Source organism: Arachis hypogaea, chromosome 3, assembly GCF_003086295.3.
Source record: "Arachis hypogaea cultivar Tifrunner chromosome 3, arahy.Tifrunner.gnm2.J5K5, whole genome shotgun sequence".
Taxonomy (NCBI): Eukaryota; Viridiplantae; Streptophyta; class Magnoliopsida; order Fabales; family Fabaceae; genus Arachis; species Arachis hypogaea.
The window spans coordinates 137,230,485-137,249,389 of NC_092038.1; the positions used below are offsets into that span (position 1 = coordinate 137,230,485).

General features: G+C 33.7%; 3 protein-coding genes across 3 annotated transcripts; all 3 read right to left on the reverse strand.

The window, feature by feature from the left end:
* Window positions 1-8,812: 8,812 nt before the first annotated feature.
* Window positions 8,813-10,512, reverse strand: LOC140183650 (uncharacterized). Its single transcript, XM_072232114.1, has 7 exons — window positions 10,502-10,512; window positions 9,941-9,994; window positions 9,814-9,867; window positions 9,571-9,657; window positions 9,422-9,490; window positions 9,275-9,340; window positions 8,813-9,192 (listed from the first exon to the last, which is right to left on the reverse strand). Exons 1-7 carry the CDS (start codon window positions 10,510-10,512, stop codon window positions 9,093-9,095), a joined length of 441 nt encoding a protein of 146 aa, XP_072088215.1. The 3' UTR covers window positions 8,813-9,092.
* On the reverse strand, window positions 9,952-11,726 carry LOC112736086 (uncharacterized). Its single transcript, XM_072233626.1, has 7 exons — window positions 11,489-11,726; window positions 10,873-11,375; window positions 10,576-10,800; window positions 10,391-10,468; window positions 10,238-10,303; window positions 10,091-10,159; window positions 9,952-10,015 (listed from the first exon to the last, which is right to left on the reverse strand). The coding sequence occupies exons 1-3, from the start codon at window positions 11,688-11,690 to the stop codon at window positions 10,660-10,662; spliced, it is 846 nt and encodes a 281-aa protein (XP_072089727.1). The 5' UTR covers window positions 11,691-11,726; the 3' UTR covers window positions 9,952-10,015; window positions 10,091-10,159; window positions 10,238-10,303; window positions 10,391-10,468; window positions 10,576-10,659.
* A 5,139-nt stretch (window positions 11,727-16,865) lies between these two features.
* LOC112734317 (basic blue protein) lies at window positions 16,866-18,596 on the reverse strand. The gene is made up of 2 exons (XM_025783571.2): window positions 18,329-18,596; window positions 16,866-17,266 (listed from the first exon to the last, which is right to left on the reverse strand). The coding sequence occupies exons 1-2, from the start codon at window positions 18,495-18,497 to the stop codon at window positions 17,067-17,069; spliced, it is 369 nt and encodes a 122-aa protein (XP_025639356.1). The 5' UTR covers window positions 18,498-18,596; the 3' UTR covers window positions 16,866-17,066.
* Between the last annotated feature and the right edge of the window lie 309 nt (window positions 18,597-18,905).

The following is an 18,905-nucleotide window of genomic DNA, read 5'->3' on the forward strand; positions in this document are numbered from 1 at the left end:
TTTATAGTACTCTTAACATTTTTTAAGCCATTTTTTTAAATTATTTTGCATAGAATAAAGGGCATTTTAAGCCATTTTAAGCCATTTTCTATGCAAAATAATTTAAAAAAATAACTTAAAAAATGTTAGGAGTACTATAAAAATTTGTAATATTCTAGTATTTTAGGTAAATACTGGTTATAACTATATTTATTTTAATTTTTAAATTATTATTGACTATGTAGAGTATTTCTTTAATGTCTTAAGTCATTAGGATATTACAAACTTTTATAGTACTCCTAACATTTTTTAAGCTATTTTTTAAAATTATTTTGCATAGAATAAATGGCATTTTAAGCTATTTTAAGCCATTTTCTATACAAAATAATTTTAAAAAATGGCTTAAAAATGTTAAGAGTACTATAAAAGTTTGTAATATTCTAGTAATTTAGGTAAATAATGGTTATAACTATATTTATTTTAATTTTTAAATTATTGTTGACTATGTAGAGTATTTCTTTAATATTCTAAGTCATTAAGACATTACAAATTTTTATAGTACTCCTAACATCTTTTAAGCCATTTTTTAAAATTATTTTGTATAAAATAAAATATTTTTTTGTGGTATAATTTAAATAAATTTATTAAAAAATTTATAAAAAAATATTCAAGTGTAATTCGAATTAATCCACTTCGAACTAACGTTAAATGACGTGCATAGAAGTAGTTCGAATCAACTTGATTCGAATTACATGTTGCTGCCTAATTCGAATGAACTGAATTCGAATTATGTTAATTTGAGTGTCAGTGAGTAATTCGAATCTATGCGATTCGAATTACATGCAATCCAAGTTCGAAACAGGTATGTAAACGTGGTTTGGTTGATTGATAAATCAGATTTTGCTTTGGCTTATTTGTGTAAAATTATTCTCTCCTGGCTTATTTATGTTTTTTACCCTAAATTTTATGTTTTTGAAATAGTAATACAATCATTTTTTTTCTTTATAATTTGTTTCCAAGGGAAATTGAATTTTTAAATTTATTTTACAATAAAATTAAACGAATTGTAGCTAATCAAAATTAGTTTTCAGCTTTTTTTACTCAAATTTGTAAAATCTAAGATAATAAAAATTACTCTTTTTTAAGAGAATAATTAATAAAATCAAGCCATCCTAAATTTTTTTTATAAAAATTAAAAATATATGGGAATTAATTATCATAGAAGGATCACTAATAAGAATAGTAATTGTACTGGGGGAATAAATTTTTCATTTTTTAATAAATATGATAAAGTGTAATTTTCTATTATACAATTTTAAATAAAATAGAAAAAATATAAAAGAATATAATATATAATAAAAAATATACTTAATAATTAATAATATCAATAAAAAAAATAAAAAAGATTTACTTTTATTTTTCACTGCAATAATAATAAATATTACATATTAAATGGGTGAATAATTATGCATAGTATTATAAGCTCATAATTTTGTATTTTTCTTTGTAAAATAATCTAAATACGAACAAAAAAAAATACATAAAGTCCACTATCATGTTAAAATAATTAATCATCTTAAATTATTTGTGACTCAGTAAGAAGATGTTTAGTTGGGAGGATAGGGGTAATTGGCTTTGGTTTTGGCGTCAACATGTTCTAGAAAAGTACAAATTTTTGGCCTGGCTATGTCTTCGGGAGGCTCTTCCTACTGCTGCATTTCGTTTTAGGAGGGGCATTTCGCACACGGATAGCTGTCCACGATGTTTCTCAGGTCAGGAATCGGTTTTACATTGTATTCGGGATTGTCCAAAAGCCCAACTTGTTTGGCAAGCTTTAGGGATCTCCGATCAACCAGTGGATTTGATGAGTTGGTTCTTATATAATAGCAAACAGCGCCCTTTTAGATTCTTTTCTGGTCTCTGGTGGATTTGGTGTTCGAGAAATAACGAGATCTTTCATCCTCACGAGCATTGGACCACAGACAAGGTGATTGGTATGGCTTTGTCCTTAGAAAAGGAGCTCCGAAATATTTTTGAGTTGCAACGACTATCTATCCCCTCAACCATTAGTGGCTCTTGGATTCCCCCTCAGTGGGTACCTTTAAGATTAATTGTGATGCTAGCTATCCTGGCAGTGGTGCTCGAGTTAGTTTTGCTTGTGTTAGCAGAGATTGGAAGGGAAGGTGGCAACGAGGCTGTCTGGGAACAATCGAGAGTCGTAGCATTTTGCAAGGAGAGTTGTTTGCTATTTGGAGAGGCTTTCTTTTAGCATGGGACTCGGGACAAAGAGACATTATATGTGAGACAGACTGTGTGGAGGCATTTACTATTGTCAATAATTTACAAGATTGCTCTGGGTTTATTAATCCTTTGGTGTTAAAAATCCGAGATATCATGTCTTGGAAATGGCGTGCTGATCTTCGGTTGATCTTGAGAAATGCAAATACAGTAGCAGACATCATGACAAAGACCGCAATGAGGACTATTTCTCTCCAAGTGGAGCTTCCATTGCCTTGGAAGGAGTTTGAGAATAGTATTCAGCGGGACTGCCTTTCTTAAGCAGTTTCTTGTTTTTTTTTTTTTCTTAGTTTTTGTTTATTTTCTTTTAAGTCACCAAAAAATTAATCATCTTAAATATAATTAATCAGCCTAACTATTAAAATTCTCACGTGCAATAGAGAAAAAATCCTATAAAACTACATCTCACCTATAAAACGATAGACTTTATGTCTTTTTTTTCAGAGACACTTGTCAATCATTTACCATTTACTAAGACAACACAAATCTATAGGTATAAACAATTTCTTACCTTTATGTATATTTACTTTACCAAACGTAAAATATGTATGTATATATATATATACACACAAAAATATATTAAAAACTTAATTTTATATTTTTTCCGATAATTTTAAAAAACTTTAACTCATCCACATGTTAGCTAAATATATATAGTTTAATCTTAATACACACAACGATTAGATATTTGTATAAAATTATTTTAATATTAAATTTATAAACCCGTGCATCAAAACTAAATCTATAAAGTAAAAAAAAAAACCTAAATCTATAAAACGAATACAACGTGATCTCAACGATCCACCGTGTTGCAATAATCCTCCCAAAATGATTGTTAATTACACAATCCAATATAAAGAATTTAAAGCAATTTCGTTAACGGAAAAGCTCTGCATACAAGCCCTAATGGCTTGTATGCCTTACAAGTTCATTAAACAATAAGATCAAAATACGCGCTGTTTCAGGTACGTTGATTACACGCGCTATATAACATCGCACGTATATCTAATTACCAGATTTAAAATATTTCTTTCCCTTTTCGTTTTCGTTATTTTGAGATTTCGTTCTTCTTCTTCTCCCGCGTTTACCCTCCTTCTTCCCCATTGTTCTTTTCTTCTCCTTTTCTCACTAGCATCTTCTTCGTTTAGGTTACCTTTGTCTCTCTCTGCAACTCGAGCTTCGTTTTCTATTTTTGATTTGTTGTTTTTCGAAATCAAAGTTTGATCTTGTTTTGAAGATAATGGATCATTCAACCTCAGATTGTCATCTGAATGCAGGCGAAGTGGATTATGAGTCAGAATCTAACGAAGTCCCTGAGGTTTGATTTACATAGGATTAGTATGAAATTTCTTTCAGTAATTTGTATAGCATTGTGTAGTTGAAAAATTGCTGAACAGTGACTGTGAAAGTAACACGTTTACCTGAATCTGTCGATTCAATGTATTAGTTGTGATTAATTACCTGGAATTTGTAGCAGACGCTCGGGTGTAGATCAATTCTTGTTTGGGTGTATTTTAGCTAGAAGTGTGGGTGTATCTACACTTTACTGGTTTTTTGTTATTTTAATTTACTTGTTGTTGTTCAGCTGTATTATAACAGACATGATTAGGTGTGTTTTTAGAACTGTATTATATCTGCATGCTGTGTATTTACAGTTTATGGCTTTAAAAGTCATTCTGTAGTTGAGTTGTTGCGGTTAGGGTGTATCGTATTAGACATGATTGGGTGTATTTGAATCATATCTATGGGTGTATTTACAGTTCTGACATGGTGTATTTTGCAGCCTCTCTCAGTTGTTGATGACGAGCTTGTTCCAAAGGTCAGAATGACCTTTACCACCCTTGAAGATGCTGGAAAATTTTACAGGAACTACGCCAAGGCTGCAGGTTTCTCTACAAGAGTTCGGTGCACAAATAGGAAGGGAAACGAGATTAAGAACCAACTGATTACATGTAGCAGAGAGGGAAAATGGAAATCTAAAATATCTCCGACCGAGAAGACCAATCCGACAGCCGGTCTAAACTGTCCTGCAAGAATTTATATACACACATTGAAGGATGTCGGTGCTTGGATCATTTCAAAGGTTGTGCTGGATCATTCACACCCCTGCTGTCCAAGCAAAGCAGAGATGCTCAAACAGCACATGGAACTAAGCATGTCCATTCGTCGTACGATAGAGAATAACGAGGAGGCCGGTATCAGACCAAGCAAAACCTACCAATCATTTGTTGCGGCTGCCGGGGGTCACCGCGAGTTAAATTTTATCGAAAAGGACGTGAGGAATTACATTACCAGGGAAGTGCGGAATGTTTCCGAACAAGAAGATGCAAAGGAATTCGGGAAATATTTCTTAAGAATGAAAGAGAAGAATCCGAATTTCTTTTTTGAGCTCCAACTCGAAGAGGATCAATCGATTAAGCTGGCTTTTTGGGCCGATGCAAGAAGCAGAGCCGCCTTTGAGTATTTCGGAGACGTCATTTCATTCGACACCACCTACAATACAAACAGGTAACAAACTGTCCCTGTTTATGATGCCAAATTAATTTATTTTTACGAATCCGCAGTAGAGGTGTATATTGGCTGTTTCATTGGGTGTATGCGAAGCATTTGTTAGGGTGTAGCTAATGATTTTGCATTCTGGACCATGGTAATTTGTTTCAGGTATAATTTGGTCTGTGGTTCTTTTGTCGGGGTGAATCACCACGGTCAATCAACACTTCTCGGATGCTCTTTGATGAAGAACGAAGAAATTGAATCATTCAAATGGTTATTTCAAAGTTGGCTTCGTTGCATGGGAGGAAACGCTCCGAAAGGGTTTCTCACCGATCAGTGCGCATCCATGAAAAGGGCTTTAGAGGCCTGTATGCCAACAACAGTTCACCGCTGGTGCATTTGGCACATCATGAAGAAGATTCCAAGCAAATTAAACGGGTACAAGGGACATGCCGATATCGAACAAGAAATGAGCCAAGTTGTTTGGAACTCTCACAGCAAAGACTCATTCGATAGGAATTGGAACGATTTTCTGCTGAATTTTGGTCTTGGGGACAACAAGTGGCTTTCAGGTAATGTCTTTTTAAAATCTGCATCAGAGGTGTAAATTGCATGTTTTTTCGGGTGTATTTATAGACTGTCTTTGGGTGTATTATGCAGATCTGTACGAAGACCGTCACATATGGGTTCCTATCTATCTGGATCACCATTTCTGGGCAGGGATGAGAAGCACACAAAGGAGCGAGAGCATGCATTCATTTTTTAACAAGTATATCACCCGGAACAGCTCGCTTATTCAGTTCGTCAAACAATACGATAATTGCCTCGGAAGCAGGGAGCAAGCAGAGAGAGAATCAGATGCTGCAGATTTTCATACGGTCATACCGTGTGCAACCAAATCCTACATTGAAGCTCAGTTTCAAGATGCCTACACTCACGCAAAGTTTAGGGAAGTCCAAGCGCAATTCAGAGGAAAGGCGAATTGCATCACCAGACTAAAGAATTCCGCTCTAGGCTATTCAGTATACGAAGTCGGAGAACAAGTTTCCAGCTCAATATTCAACAAGTTCGTGGTTACTTACGACTCGTTTGCAGCCGAGGTAAAATGCCATTGCTTATTATTCGAGTCGAGAGGGATACTGTGCCGTCACGCACTAAGCGTGTTAAGCTTCGAACAAGTAAGCCAAGTGTCACCGAGATACATACTGGAACGATGGAGCAAGAAGGTAAAGAGGCGACACACACACATCAAGAGCAGCCACGACGAGCCACTAATGGAGCCAAGAAGCAAGAGGTTCGACCAATTGGTTTTTCGTTCGCAAAATATATGCGAATTTGCCTCCGAATCGGAGGAGCTGACTGCAATTCTGCACCGCGCGTACGATAACGTCATGGCCGAGATGGAAGCATTAAAAGCCAAAAGGAAGGGGACATCTTCTTTATCCCACGAAGACGCCAACTTGGAATCCGTTAACGAGCTTCAAAGCCCGCCAAGGATTCGAACAAGAGGACGTCCAAAAAACAGGCTAGGTTCAAAGCTGGAGAAACAGATCGCAAATGCCACAAAGAAGAAGAAGACGAAAGTTTTAAGCGAGGTAAAAGTAATGTTCTTTAAATTTGTGGCGATTGAGTTTATTTTTCTCGTTAATAGTTTAGGTAATGTGTGTATGTTATATTTCAGATAAACCTGTTTGATGCTGCATCAGCGGCGCATTCAAATTGCAGCCAATATCAAGGACACGTTATGAGTTATCAGTTCAGGGTACCAGGAGCAGGGGATAACTCGTTGGGTGTATAGTTTTACAGAATATGGGTGTAAAAGCACTGTTATTTTGGGTGTATTTTCGTTAATTCACAATTTAGATATAGACACATATATAGATATATATAAAACAAAAGCTGTAAAAATTCTCAGGTTATGGGTTTATATTTGATTTGATGTTTTTCTTCATATTTTAGTACATGTAATTCATACATTTTGAATACAGCGCAGACAGTTTGGGTGTATATTTTATACAACCTTGGGTGTATTATTAGACTTGCGTTGGGTGTAGCAGTTTATAATTTGTGTTTATATATGCCTTGATTTTTTCCTTCATATTTTACCACCTGTAATACAGCTTTTGAATACATCACAGACAGTTTACCAGCACAGATAGTTTAACTATGGGAAAAAATATACATGGAATAGAAGTTGTTGATAAATGGAAAATATTTACATCATTTGTTCAATTTACAAACTACCAAGCAGTTGGATTACCCAGTTTCTATATCAGCAGAATTAATCTGACAAAACGGACTTAATAATATAGAGGATGGCTTCGACAGCCTTATAGCACTACTCTCTCTAATTGCATGATCTCTCTGTGTATTCATCTCACTGAATAGTATCCGGGATGCGTACTCCACTCTATAGTGGTCCACCTCCTCCTACAATAAAAAAGTATATTCTGTTTAAACAACAATATTAATTCAGTAAAGTAATACAGAGTTATATGGTTTTAAAGACAGTTACCTGTGGCCAATTATCCCATTGATACTTCCCCTTTTTGATGTTTTCCGGCTCAATTATCTCCATCCACTTCATAACGTACACAGCGCAGTCATAGCTGAAAACGAAGAAAATAAATTACAAATCTCATTTACAAAAGTTTAATGTTCAGACTCACAAATTTATACCTTGTTTTTTGGCCTGATATTTTAACATATAGTGATTTAATTTCCTTCTCCCTCTCCCCTTTCTGAAGAGGTTCCCCGCCGGCATATGTTATCAATCTTGAAAATACGTATCCCTTAAATACGAAAACAAATCAGTAATACACCCGAATGAATGGACAAGATACATCCAACTGAATGGACAATATACACCCATCACAACTAACGAAATAGACCTATCTATTAAAGTAAAGAAGACAGAGGCAACTTACAGTGAATTTATTAATGGCCTTTCTCTCATCGGTGGGAGCTTTTTTGTGTAGCGGGTCAAGTATTTGACATTTCCGCTTTCTTGTATTTATCAGCCATAACCACCAATGCCCGGCGTAGCAGACAGGGGCAAAAATCTGAAGGATTGCCACACATGAACAGTGTGTTATTTTATTTTGCAAATAAGTAAATAAGCGTACTAACAAATTTAGCAAACGAAAACTTACATATGGGTGCGAAGTCAATTTTTTTCTATCTATGAAGGGAATGAAACTCGGGTAGGCTTCCACCCTGAATTCCTTTTCCGTTTTTGGTGATACGAATTCCCTGTTTGGGTGATCCGAAAGTGCCATGCACTGCAAGAATGGGAAACGAGAAATGAAATACTAAACTTACACCCAATGGAACGTGACAAATACACCCAAATCAATACAGAAAATACACCCGAAGTTCGTAGAAGTAATACTTACCACAATATCGGGGGGGAGACAGTATATTTGTTCTTGAAATCTCTTTTCATTTTTGTTGTTGAGGATGAGGCAGATGGCAGATACAATCTAGAAATATATGCCGAAATCAATTTTACATTAATAAGCATTGTAATTGACTTTGGTGTAAAAACATTAATCTTATTATAATATTACCTGAGATTCTATATCACTTTTTGTCTGGAGGGAAGCAAGGTGCATTCTCATCAAAATGTATTTTCCTTGGCCAATCAGAGTGCACATTTCCTCATACTCGTTAGTATTGCCATCTGCATCTTCCTTCAGTCTTGTCCCCCAGATGTAGCACTTTTGTTTCATATCATCCGTAATCTGATATAATCCCCGAGGAGTTTCAAACTTTGCAGAACTTTCTCCCCCAGTCTCCCTCTGAATTTGTGTACTTGTGTTTTTTCCCTTCGTCGCGCTGCTTGCTATTCTTTGGACCAAACTGTCCAATTGTTCTATCAAATTCGCAGCTTCTGGAGATTTTTCCCTTTCTGTCTCCTGCGTTGACGCCCCCTCCTGGCTTGAATCAGTCAATCCAAGGCTGAATGATGGCACCCCTGGATCTGTTTTAGGAACATAGGAAGCTGTCCGTGCCATCATCAACAGGGCAGCAGCATCTTCTGCGTCTGGATGACTGCGTCATCATGTATAAGAATAAGAATAAGAATAAGAATATACAGATGATAAGCAAAGATTGATTTTAGTCTGATGAACTTACACTTTAGTTGGAGCTGGGGGAACCGTGGGTGTGGTCTCTTGAAGTTGTTTGGGGGTTTCAGGAGTGCTGCACAGTTACAAAAAATTAATCACGGCGTAAAAGAAACTAATCAGGAACAATATACACCCAAACTGTTAGCTAATATACACCCAAACTCCAAACAAATATACACTCAATACTATTTCTTACGTTTCTGTAGTCCCTTCAATCTGTAGTATAGGGGTTGGTTCAAAATCTATGTCAGTGGTTGTTTGGGATGCCGGCACAAAAACCTGAATTGGGACTCTAAACAAGAAGAAAAATGAAAGGTTAACAACGCCTTTGAAAATAATAAGGTTATAAGGTTGAATATTATTGTAAAACTCACATTGCAAGCGCTTCGGACGGTGTCTGTTCCCTCACAACCATCATATTCGAATCAGACGGACTCAACCTAAAATACACCCAAAGAAATTCAAGAAATACACCCGAACAATTCAAAAAGAAGACAGGCTTTGTTTTTTTGAGAACTTACATACTTGCAGTTTTTGCTTTTTTTTCCTGCCTTTTTTTTCTTGAATAAAATAATAAAGGGCTTTTTTTTCTAAAAAAAAATATATACAGAATTAGAAGTAGAAGGGTAATAGAAGAACAAAAGTAACGGTTATTTGAAAGAGAAATTACATGCTCTGTGACGGCTGGTTTACACTACTCTGTTCTGTGTTTCCTTGAGAGGAAGGAGCATCAGTTCCCAAGTTCACAGCCGGTATTCTAAGACAGATTTGATCCAAGCAACACAACAAAATTAATATTCCAACTTATTAGACAACATACACCCAACTTGATCCACGCAATACACCCAAATGGTTCCACAAGACACACCCAAATCATGATAACAAGATTTTATTAAATAATAAATCTTCTTACGTTTCAGACGACACATAGCGACCTTCTGTCGATCGCAGGTCAGGTTGGTTCTCCCTGCGAAACAAGAAACAATTATTAGCATACAAAACACAACAAAATATGAAATAGACAGCCCATCAAGACATACCCCTCTGCAGCAAATTTATCAACGTTTTGCCCTAGCCATTCATCCAGTTCGTCACTTGATATTTCATATGTCTCACTACATTCATAAAAGAAGATGTTAACAAAAATAATTACGACGATAGACGGTAATATAGCTTACGAGGTACTGTACCCGTCAAAGTATTGGTCTTCTTTAGGAGGTGAATCCTCCACGAGAACTTTTTTCTTTTTTGGTTGTGTTCTGGGTGGAAAAAAAAGAGTACCAATCAGAAATAAAAAATTAATTTTATCACAGAATATTATGCAAAGAAGTGCTTACTTTTTTGGTGTTGTTTTTGTTTTTTTCTTCTTATTCTCCTTCTCTGCAGGTGATGATTCTTCACTCCTATAAGTTAATAACAAACACTTCAGTTAATACACGAAATCTTTATAATGAAGCCAAAAGAAAGGAGTAATAATTTCAGGACATTACTCATCACTTTGTTCAGATTCAGATTCTGAATCAGAATCTGGCTCCTCTTGCCTCTGCTTTCTTTTTCTGGAGTCCATTCTGGAAGGCAAACAGTGATTATTTAGAACATACTAAAAATACATCCAACGTGATCAACAAGATACACCCAACTCGAAAAAGAAATTACACCCAAGTATGGTACTTACTTTTTCCCCTTTTTGATGGGGTGTTTTCTTGCTGAATCCTCCGAGTCTTGTTGAGTCTCAGACTCAGAGGTAGAAGTGTCACTGTCAGTAGCTGTTTCTGTCTCCGAAGACGATGTTGGACTCGCCTTCCTTTTTTTTGTTTTTTTGATTTCTTGTTTTTTTTTCTTTTTTTTCTTTTTCTTTCATTTTTTCTCTTGCTCTTGTCTCTGCCATCTTCACAATCCCCTGAAACATGAGATATTTTAGCTAGCAGCATTCAGGTAAATAAAATACAAGCAACATATTATGTTTACTTACCAAAATTTCTTCTTTTTCTGCAGTCATTCTTTCCACCAACTTCTCCTTAGTCCAGTTGGCAATCCAAGGCTTTGGTGGTCTTTCAGCCCTCTTTTTGCCTTTGTTTTCAGAAAGATGAAAGTATATTATCATGAGGGCAAAGAGGCAGCCATCAATTGCCTTCTTCTTCTTATCCTGGTAGTCTGTGATGCCTTTGATCAAGAAGGTCAAAACATGCGCCCCCCAGTTTCTCTCCGATATGCCGTCCATCTTAAAAATTGGGGCGAGGTGCACGGGCGATATTTTGTTTATCGTCGTTGGCAAAAGGAACGCCATCTGTATGTAGAGGATGAATATCCTCTTGAACATCAGGCGTTCCTCTTCGCTGCCAACGCCGATTTCCATCATTTCATCGGTAAGACTTTTGAGGGTCTTACCCTGGAATCTTCTATAAATTATTTTGTCATCATCAGAAAGTTGCTTATAAAGTTGCTTATACTCAACTTTCTCAGGAAACAGATTTCCTACAAAAAAGAAAACAACAAAGTATCAAAATCGGTTCAAAAACACCCAAGTATCAACCTTAAATATACCCAAGCATGAACTTAATATACACCTATAATTTTGAGCTAGTTACCTGTTGCATTGATGCCAAGCGCATCACCTATTGTCTTTGGTGTTATTTGGAAAGAACCATATCCTGTCTTCAGTCTGTTCTCCCCAAGTTTGAAGTTGTTTGCCAGTTCCCTTAAGAGTTGGTGATCCACCCTTAGAGGTGGGACGTGCATCAACCCACCAAATCCGAGATCCCTGACAATTGCCTTCTTCTCCTCAGCCATGTTTCTGAACTTATCACTCAGGAGATGTGTGGCACACTTAAGATCCTTTGTTTGGTTTCTTGCTGCCATTTTGTCTGAAACAAAAAATACACACAAATATACACCCATTAGTAACAATAAGATACACCCATATGTAAGAGTCAGATACACCCATTGATAACAGTGAGATATACCCATTGAAATTATTCAGATACATTCATATATATCAGTCAGATATCAGTCAAATATGTTTCAATATCAAGCAACATTACAAGGTCTAATAACAGTAAGATACACCCATATGTAAGAATCCGATACACTCATTTTTAACAGGGAGATACACCCATAGATATTATTTAGATAAATCCATATATATCAGTCAGTTATCACTCAAACATGCTTCAATATCAAATTAATTGAGATATCAGTAAGATACACGCATATATGAGTCAGATACACCCATTGATAAGAGTAAGATACACCCATATGTAAGAATCAGATACACCCATTGATAACAGTGAGATAGATATTATTCAGATACATTCATATATATCAGTGAGATATCACTCAAACATGCATCAATATCAAGTCACATTACAAGTTCAAACAGTATACAACCCCCAATCTACGGAATAAAGCCCCAAAAATTAACAACAGTAGCAAGAGAACTTAGAACAAGAATGTAGAACGACGTAGAACTTAGAAGAATGACGTAGAACTTAGAACAGTGTGACAAAGAAGCAAGAATAATAGCACAGTAAACCCTAGAAGAAAGACGTAGAAGAAAACTAAAATATACAGTAATCTTGATGAACTTACGTTGAGTGTTGTTGCTTCGTTTTCTCTCCAGATTCTTCACGGAGAGTTTGATGTTGTTTTGATGGAGGTTTCGAACAACGATTTGTATATTTTGAACTTTGATTTTTGCTCGAAAATGGGAGCATTTCCTTGGTTTCGAAGCGTTTTGAGAAGTGGAAGAAGTGGAGGAAGTGGAAGAGTCTGCCATACGTAACCGTTTGTGTTGAGCGCGTGATTTTGACGCGCCATGTTATGCTTCCTTATGCGCGTGTCTTCGATTTGGGCTGGGCCAACTTGGATGCTTGGATACTTGTATGTGTAGCAGGCCCGTTTCGTTAAATATATAAGGTTGTTTCCTAGTATACAGCAAAGTTAAAGTTAACTGTGTTGGACAACGGAGAAAATTGACGAGTGACGTCGGTTCAAATTTGGTAAAATATACCTTTTATTCTTAAAATTTGTTAAAAAAATTAAAAATATTTTTAAATTTTATTTTATTTTAATTTGATATTAGATCTTTTTATTTATATCAATTATATTTCTAACAGCTATATTTTTTAAAAATTTAAGATTAATCCAATAATAATATTTGACAATTAAAAATTAATGACAAAATTTTATGTTTAACTTATTTGTGTTAAAAATTGTTATTATAAATTATTACTGAATTAATCTTAAATTTTTTAAAAAATTAAAATATATTTGGTGCAAATAAAAATATATATAAAATAAAATTAAAATAAAATAAAACATAAAAATATTTTTAAAATTTTTAACAAACTTTAAGAATAAAAAATATATTTTATTATTTAAATTATTTATTATAGTATTTAAAGCATTACTTTTTGTTTTAATTTTTTTTTCCTTTGAAAAACTACTAGGGGTGTAAGTTACCGAACCAAACCGAAATTTATTGCAAAACCGAACCGAAATTTACAACAACCGAATAAAAACCGAAAAAATTGGTTTTTTTGGTTTTTTTCCGATGTAAACCGATCGGTTCGGTTCGGTTTTCGGTTGACTCGACAGAAACCGAACCGAACCGAACCGAACCGCAAAAGTGGTTAGTAATACATTGAAATGAAAATTTTAGACTTAACAAATGTGTTTGTTTTATGTTTAGTTGTTGGAATGAGTTGAAATTGTGTTGAATTTGAATGTAATGTAATATTATTTTAATTTATTGATTGTTTTGAACATCATTTTACTAAGATTAATTTTCTATTAGTTAGGATTTAAAAACCGAAAAACCGACCGAACCAAACCACTTTTGGTTCGATTCGGTTGTTGCGCAAACAGCAAATCGATTGGTTGGTATTATGTAAAAACCGAACAGATCGGTTCGGTTAGTTTTTGATCCAAAACGAACCAAACCGAACCGATAACACCCCTAAAAACTACTAACTAGTAGTATAAATTTAAAAAGTTTTTATTAAAAATACAAAAAAATTTAAATTTTAATATAATTATTTGTATTTGTTAAATAAAAATTTAAATTTTTTTATTAATAATAAACTTATCATATATTCTTAGGATACATATTAACTAAACTTATTTAATAATTCATAATATAAAAAATTTTTAAATATACTGATACACTCATGTTTTTATAATTTTTAACTATTAATTTTAATTATAAAAAATATATATAATATATATAATTATGATTAACTATTAAAATTCACTTAAACACGGTATACTTAAAAGCTTTCCTATATAATATACAGCGTTGAAAGTATGGCAGACAAGAAAACGACGTAACAGTTCTTTTAAACGAATGTCAAAAAGAAAAAGGTGCAACTACCAACTTTAATTTGAAGGCATGATGATGATTACCGCATTAATTAATGAATGAAAAAGAATTAATAGTTGATCTTATTCCATTGTTTGGGGCGGGGAAGAACCAATTTATGTTATTTTCAACTAATAATGACCAACATTAAACTCCGGAATTTTGTTTTTCATCTACAAATTGCGGTGCAACGGATCAGACACTAGTGTTTTATTCATCATCCGGTGAATATGAAGCACGCAATTGTGTCTTTCTGCAGCTTCAAGATCAGCAATATAACTTTGGACAATTTTTATATGAAAAAGTCTAAGGATCAATAATTTTTGTATTTTTTGGCCAACACTTAACCATCAAAATAAAAGTGAGTGATTTTCTATTATTAGATGTAATCTCACATCATTAAAAATACTATTGATGGCCAATTGATGGTTACAAAATACCAAAATTACTGATCTTCTAGCATTTCTCTTTTTATATATATAGAGATAATAGATAAAAAATTAAAAGATTAATTTGACTTTTAATCTTAAGTCAAACAAATTTTATTATCGAGAATTTAATTAATATAATTAAAAATATAAAGACTCAATCCGCATTCTTTTTATTTTGTTGAAAAACAATGTGATCCTTTCTCTAAAAGAAAAGGACATTTTGACAATTTGACTCTCAGTATTATTATTTTGAGATAATACAATTTTTTTATTAAAAAAATTCGTCAAATGTTAATAAAAATTAATTAATTTTGTGATACTTTATTTTGTAATTTCTGAAAATTTAAAACCCTCGCAAACTATAGTTTTTGTTGGAAATAATGGTTTTAAACTCTATAGATCATAAATAAAATTGTCACAAAATGATCATTTTATTAATATTTCATTGAATTTTTAACAAAAAGTTCGTATTGTCTTAAAAGAATAATATTAAAGATGAAGCGTTTTTTTTTAATAAGAGATAACATCGTCTTTTGTAAAAATAAACCAGGACTAAATTCAGTAAATTCAATATTTACTCTTAAAAAATTGTAGCTATTTTTTTAGTATTTTTTTAATATAAAACTTGAATTGGGCCATTGGGGATCATTATGAAACCTATTAAACTACACTTCTATATTAGCCCATGACAACAATAAAGAAGTCTTGTGCCCCACAAATTCAACCCAACAGAATACACAAATTAAATTATAATTTAGTCTTTATCTTATCTTATAGTTATCTTTATCTTTATCTCTATCTTATCTTTATTTGCTTTTATCTTTCATAGGACAATGCTCTATATATATTTAGTTTTACCCTCATAGTTTACAACACACTTCAGTACAATTCAATCAATCAACAATCAATAAAAGTTCTTTTCTTTGCTTTTCCTATTCTTTCACAATTTTATCATGGTATCAGAGCCTTGGTATCCTCCTTAAAGAGGATACATAAGCTATCATCTTTCGGTGAGAAATCACCCTACATCTTTTTCAACCTCCTCTCACAATGAATAATCAATCTTCCAATTCAGTTCAAGATCCAACCAATCTTTGTTAAAGGCATCCAAGTGAAAATCCTACCCCAGTTTTGGTTACCCCGGTTCTTTATCAGCAATTCCGTCTGCGCCTCCTTTCTTCCGACAATTTCGTCTGCATTCTGTTTCAGCAGTCATATCTGCATTTGTTTCAGCAGTTTAATCTGCATATGTTTTAGCAGTTTCATCTGCACTCTTATTGCGCTCCACGCGCCCTCTTTTTTTTATCGCGCTCTATGCGCCATTTGAAGTTATTGCGTCATACGTACGCATTTTTTGAAGATCGCTGCTCAAGTACAGCATCTCCTTTTATATTTTTGCCGCCAGCAGCTCAAGCTCCGCTGTGCGCATTTTTTGAAGATCGCTGCTCAAGTACAGCATCTCCTTTTATATTTTTGCCGCCGGCAGCTCAAGCTCCATTGCGCGTATTTTTGAAGATTCGCTGCTCAAGTACAGCATCTCCTTTTATATTTTTGCCGTCGGCAGCTCAAGCTCCGCCGCACGCATCTTCCTCCGCGTCACTACGTCAGAGGCGTCTTCCTCAACAATTTCATTGGAACTTATCCAAGCTGTGGATTATTGACATCTTCCATCCACCAGCTTGCGGGGGCATATTAAACTACACTTCTATATTAGCCCATGACAACAATAAAGAAGTCTTGTGGCCCACAAATTCAGCCCAACAGAATACACAAATTAAATTATAATTTAGTCTTTATCTTATCTTATAGTTATCTTTATCTTTATCTCTATCTTATCTTTATTTGCTTTTATCTTTCATAGGACAATGCTCTATATATATTTAGTTTTACCCTCATAGTTTACAACACACTTTAGTACAATTCAATCAATCAACAATCAATAAAAGTTCTTTTCTTTGCTTTTCCTATTCTTTCACAATTTTATCACGTCAAGTCTAACCAACATAATTAACGTTTAACGTTTTTCATATTTTTTAACAATTTAATTAGTATTAATTAAATATAAAAAAGCTGGGTTATGTTTGTATGTATGACTATTCATTTTAAAACTGCTGCTGTATGTATATAGTAAGGAACAGATGATGATGTGGATGATGGTAAGTAAAGAAAGAAAAATATATAATAGCAACATTTATTATATTACTAGATCCATATATAGTATAGATCAGTGAACCATATTACATACGATTTGGAACCTACACCCTTTTATTTCTTACAACTTAACCGAGTTGCTACATAAGTGATGCAGTGTAAAATTAAAGGATAGAAGAAGGTGCAAAGATCAGAAAATATGATGGAATGAGGAGGATGGGAGGATTAGACAGCGTTGACGGCGATTTTCATGCCGGACTCGCAGTGGCCAGGAAAGTTACAGATGAAGTAGTTCTGTCCCCTAACAAGCCTGATCTGATCTTTCCCCGATCTGTACACTTTAGCTCCTGCCGGTGTCCTGCAGCTATCATACCCTCCTCTGTTCACTGCCACCACATTGTGTGCTCTTGGGTTGTAACTGAATACTACACAACCACGCAACAAAATTATTTGTCAAAGAGATCATAACTAACATTATTTTAAAGAGTAAAGTATCGTTTTTGTCCCAAACGTTTGGGTTAAATTCTATTTGTGTTCCTAATGTTTAAATTGTCCTATTTGTATCCCTAATGTTTATAAAAGTGATTCAATGTTATCCTGCCGTCAATTACACATCATGAACGCTTTAGTTTGAGTTTTAAAAATATTTTCTTGAAGTTAGAATACAAATGTCTGGGATAGAATCGATGATCCACTCCGAAAAATAACTCATCAAAAGTTGAAACTAATTCCTACAACATTTACATAATTCACTTTTTTAGGAACATAATTGAATCTAAACACAAATAGTGGGTATAATATTAAAATTGAACACATCCAAGTGAGATTTAATTGAGAATGAATACATCCAAGTGAAAATAATTGAAAAATATAATCTGATTTGTTAGTATAATTGATAGTAGGATAACATTAAATCATTTTTATAAACGTTAGGGATACAAATAAGACGATTTAAACGTTAGAGGCATAAATAAGACTTACCCCAAACGTTTGGGACAAAAATAATACTTTACTCTTAATTAAACAATATATATTTCAATAAATCTCTAAAAAATTTTGTATCAAACGATTTTGTTTTTGAAAAACTTTTATTACGTTAAGATTTTTTAATTTTATAGGTCTTTTTATTTTTATAAAATTAAAAAATTTTAATATAATAATTTTTTTTAAAAACAAAAACGTTTCACATAAAATTTATTAAGAATTTATTGGAGTATCCACTCTTAATTAAATATAGAGTTCTGCCAATGACTTATTTGTACAATGTGTAAAATGAACATCATCCATAATATTAAGAATAACTATCCGAGTAATAGAGATAATAAACATCTCATATCATAAAATCACTCATCCTAAAAGATTAAACTGAACTCTGATACATGTCATGATACTACTAATGGAGTAATAGTTATATCTCTAATACTCCCTAAACCTCCGTATATTCCATACTTTCCCTTAAATATGTTAAATTATCTGGTAATTCTTACCGAGAGTGTCGCCGGCTCTAAAGCGCTTCCCTCTGGGCCAGCCGACGGTATTGAAGGTCCAACCAGCTGCATCTCCAACGGTGTACGTGGCAGCATCAGCCATCTCGACCACCATCAAGCACAGTACAAGTGCCACCATTATTGCACTGCCTCTTCCCACTGCACCCATGTTATTAATTAATAACACCTAGGTAACTCGAAAACTTAGTTCTAGAGAATACTATAGATATAGATAGATATATCACAAACGTTTCAGTGTGCATTTTGGAATGAACAATCATGTAAGGTTTTATAAGTGAGGATTTAGGACTCTGTCTTTAGCTTGGTGGGTAGGTGGTTGGATAGAGGATGGTAAATACCATTGCAGGCCCCCCTAAATCCGTTCATTTTTTATTGTTATTAATTAATATCAGAATTTGTCTTTGAAAAGGTGATTGTTTAATTTATTTTTAAATATATATTTTGTGTATTTTTATTATATATTTTAAATAATAATTAATTTAGTGACTAATTTTTAATATAAAAAAATTTTTAAGTGTAGCAAACTATACTGATGTTCAGTAATTTTTAACCATTA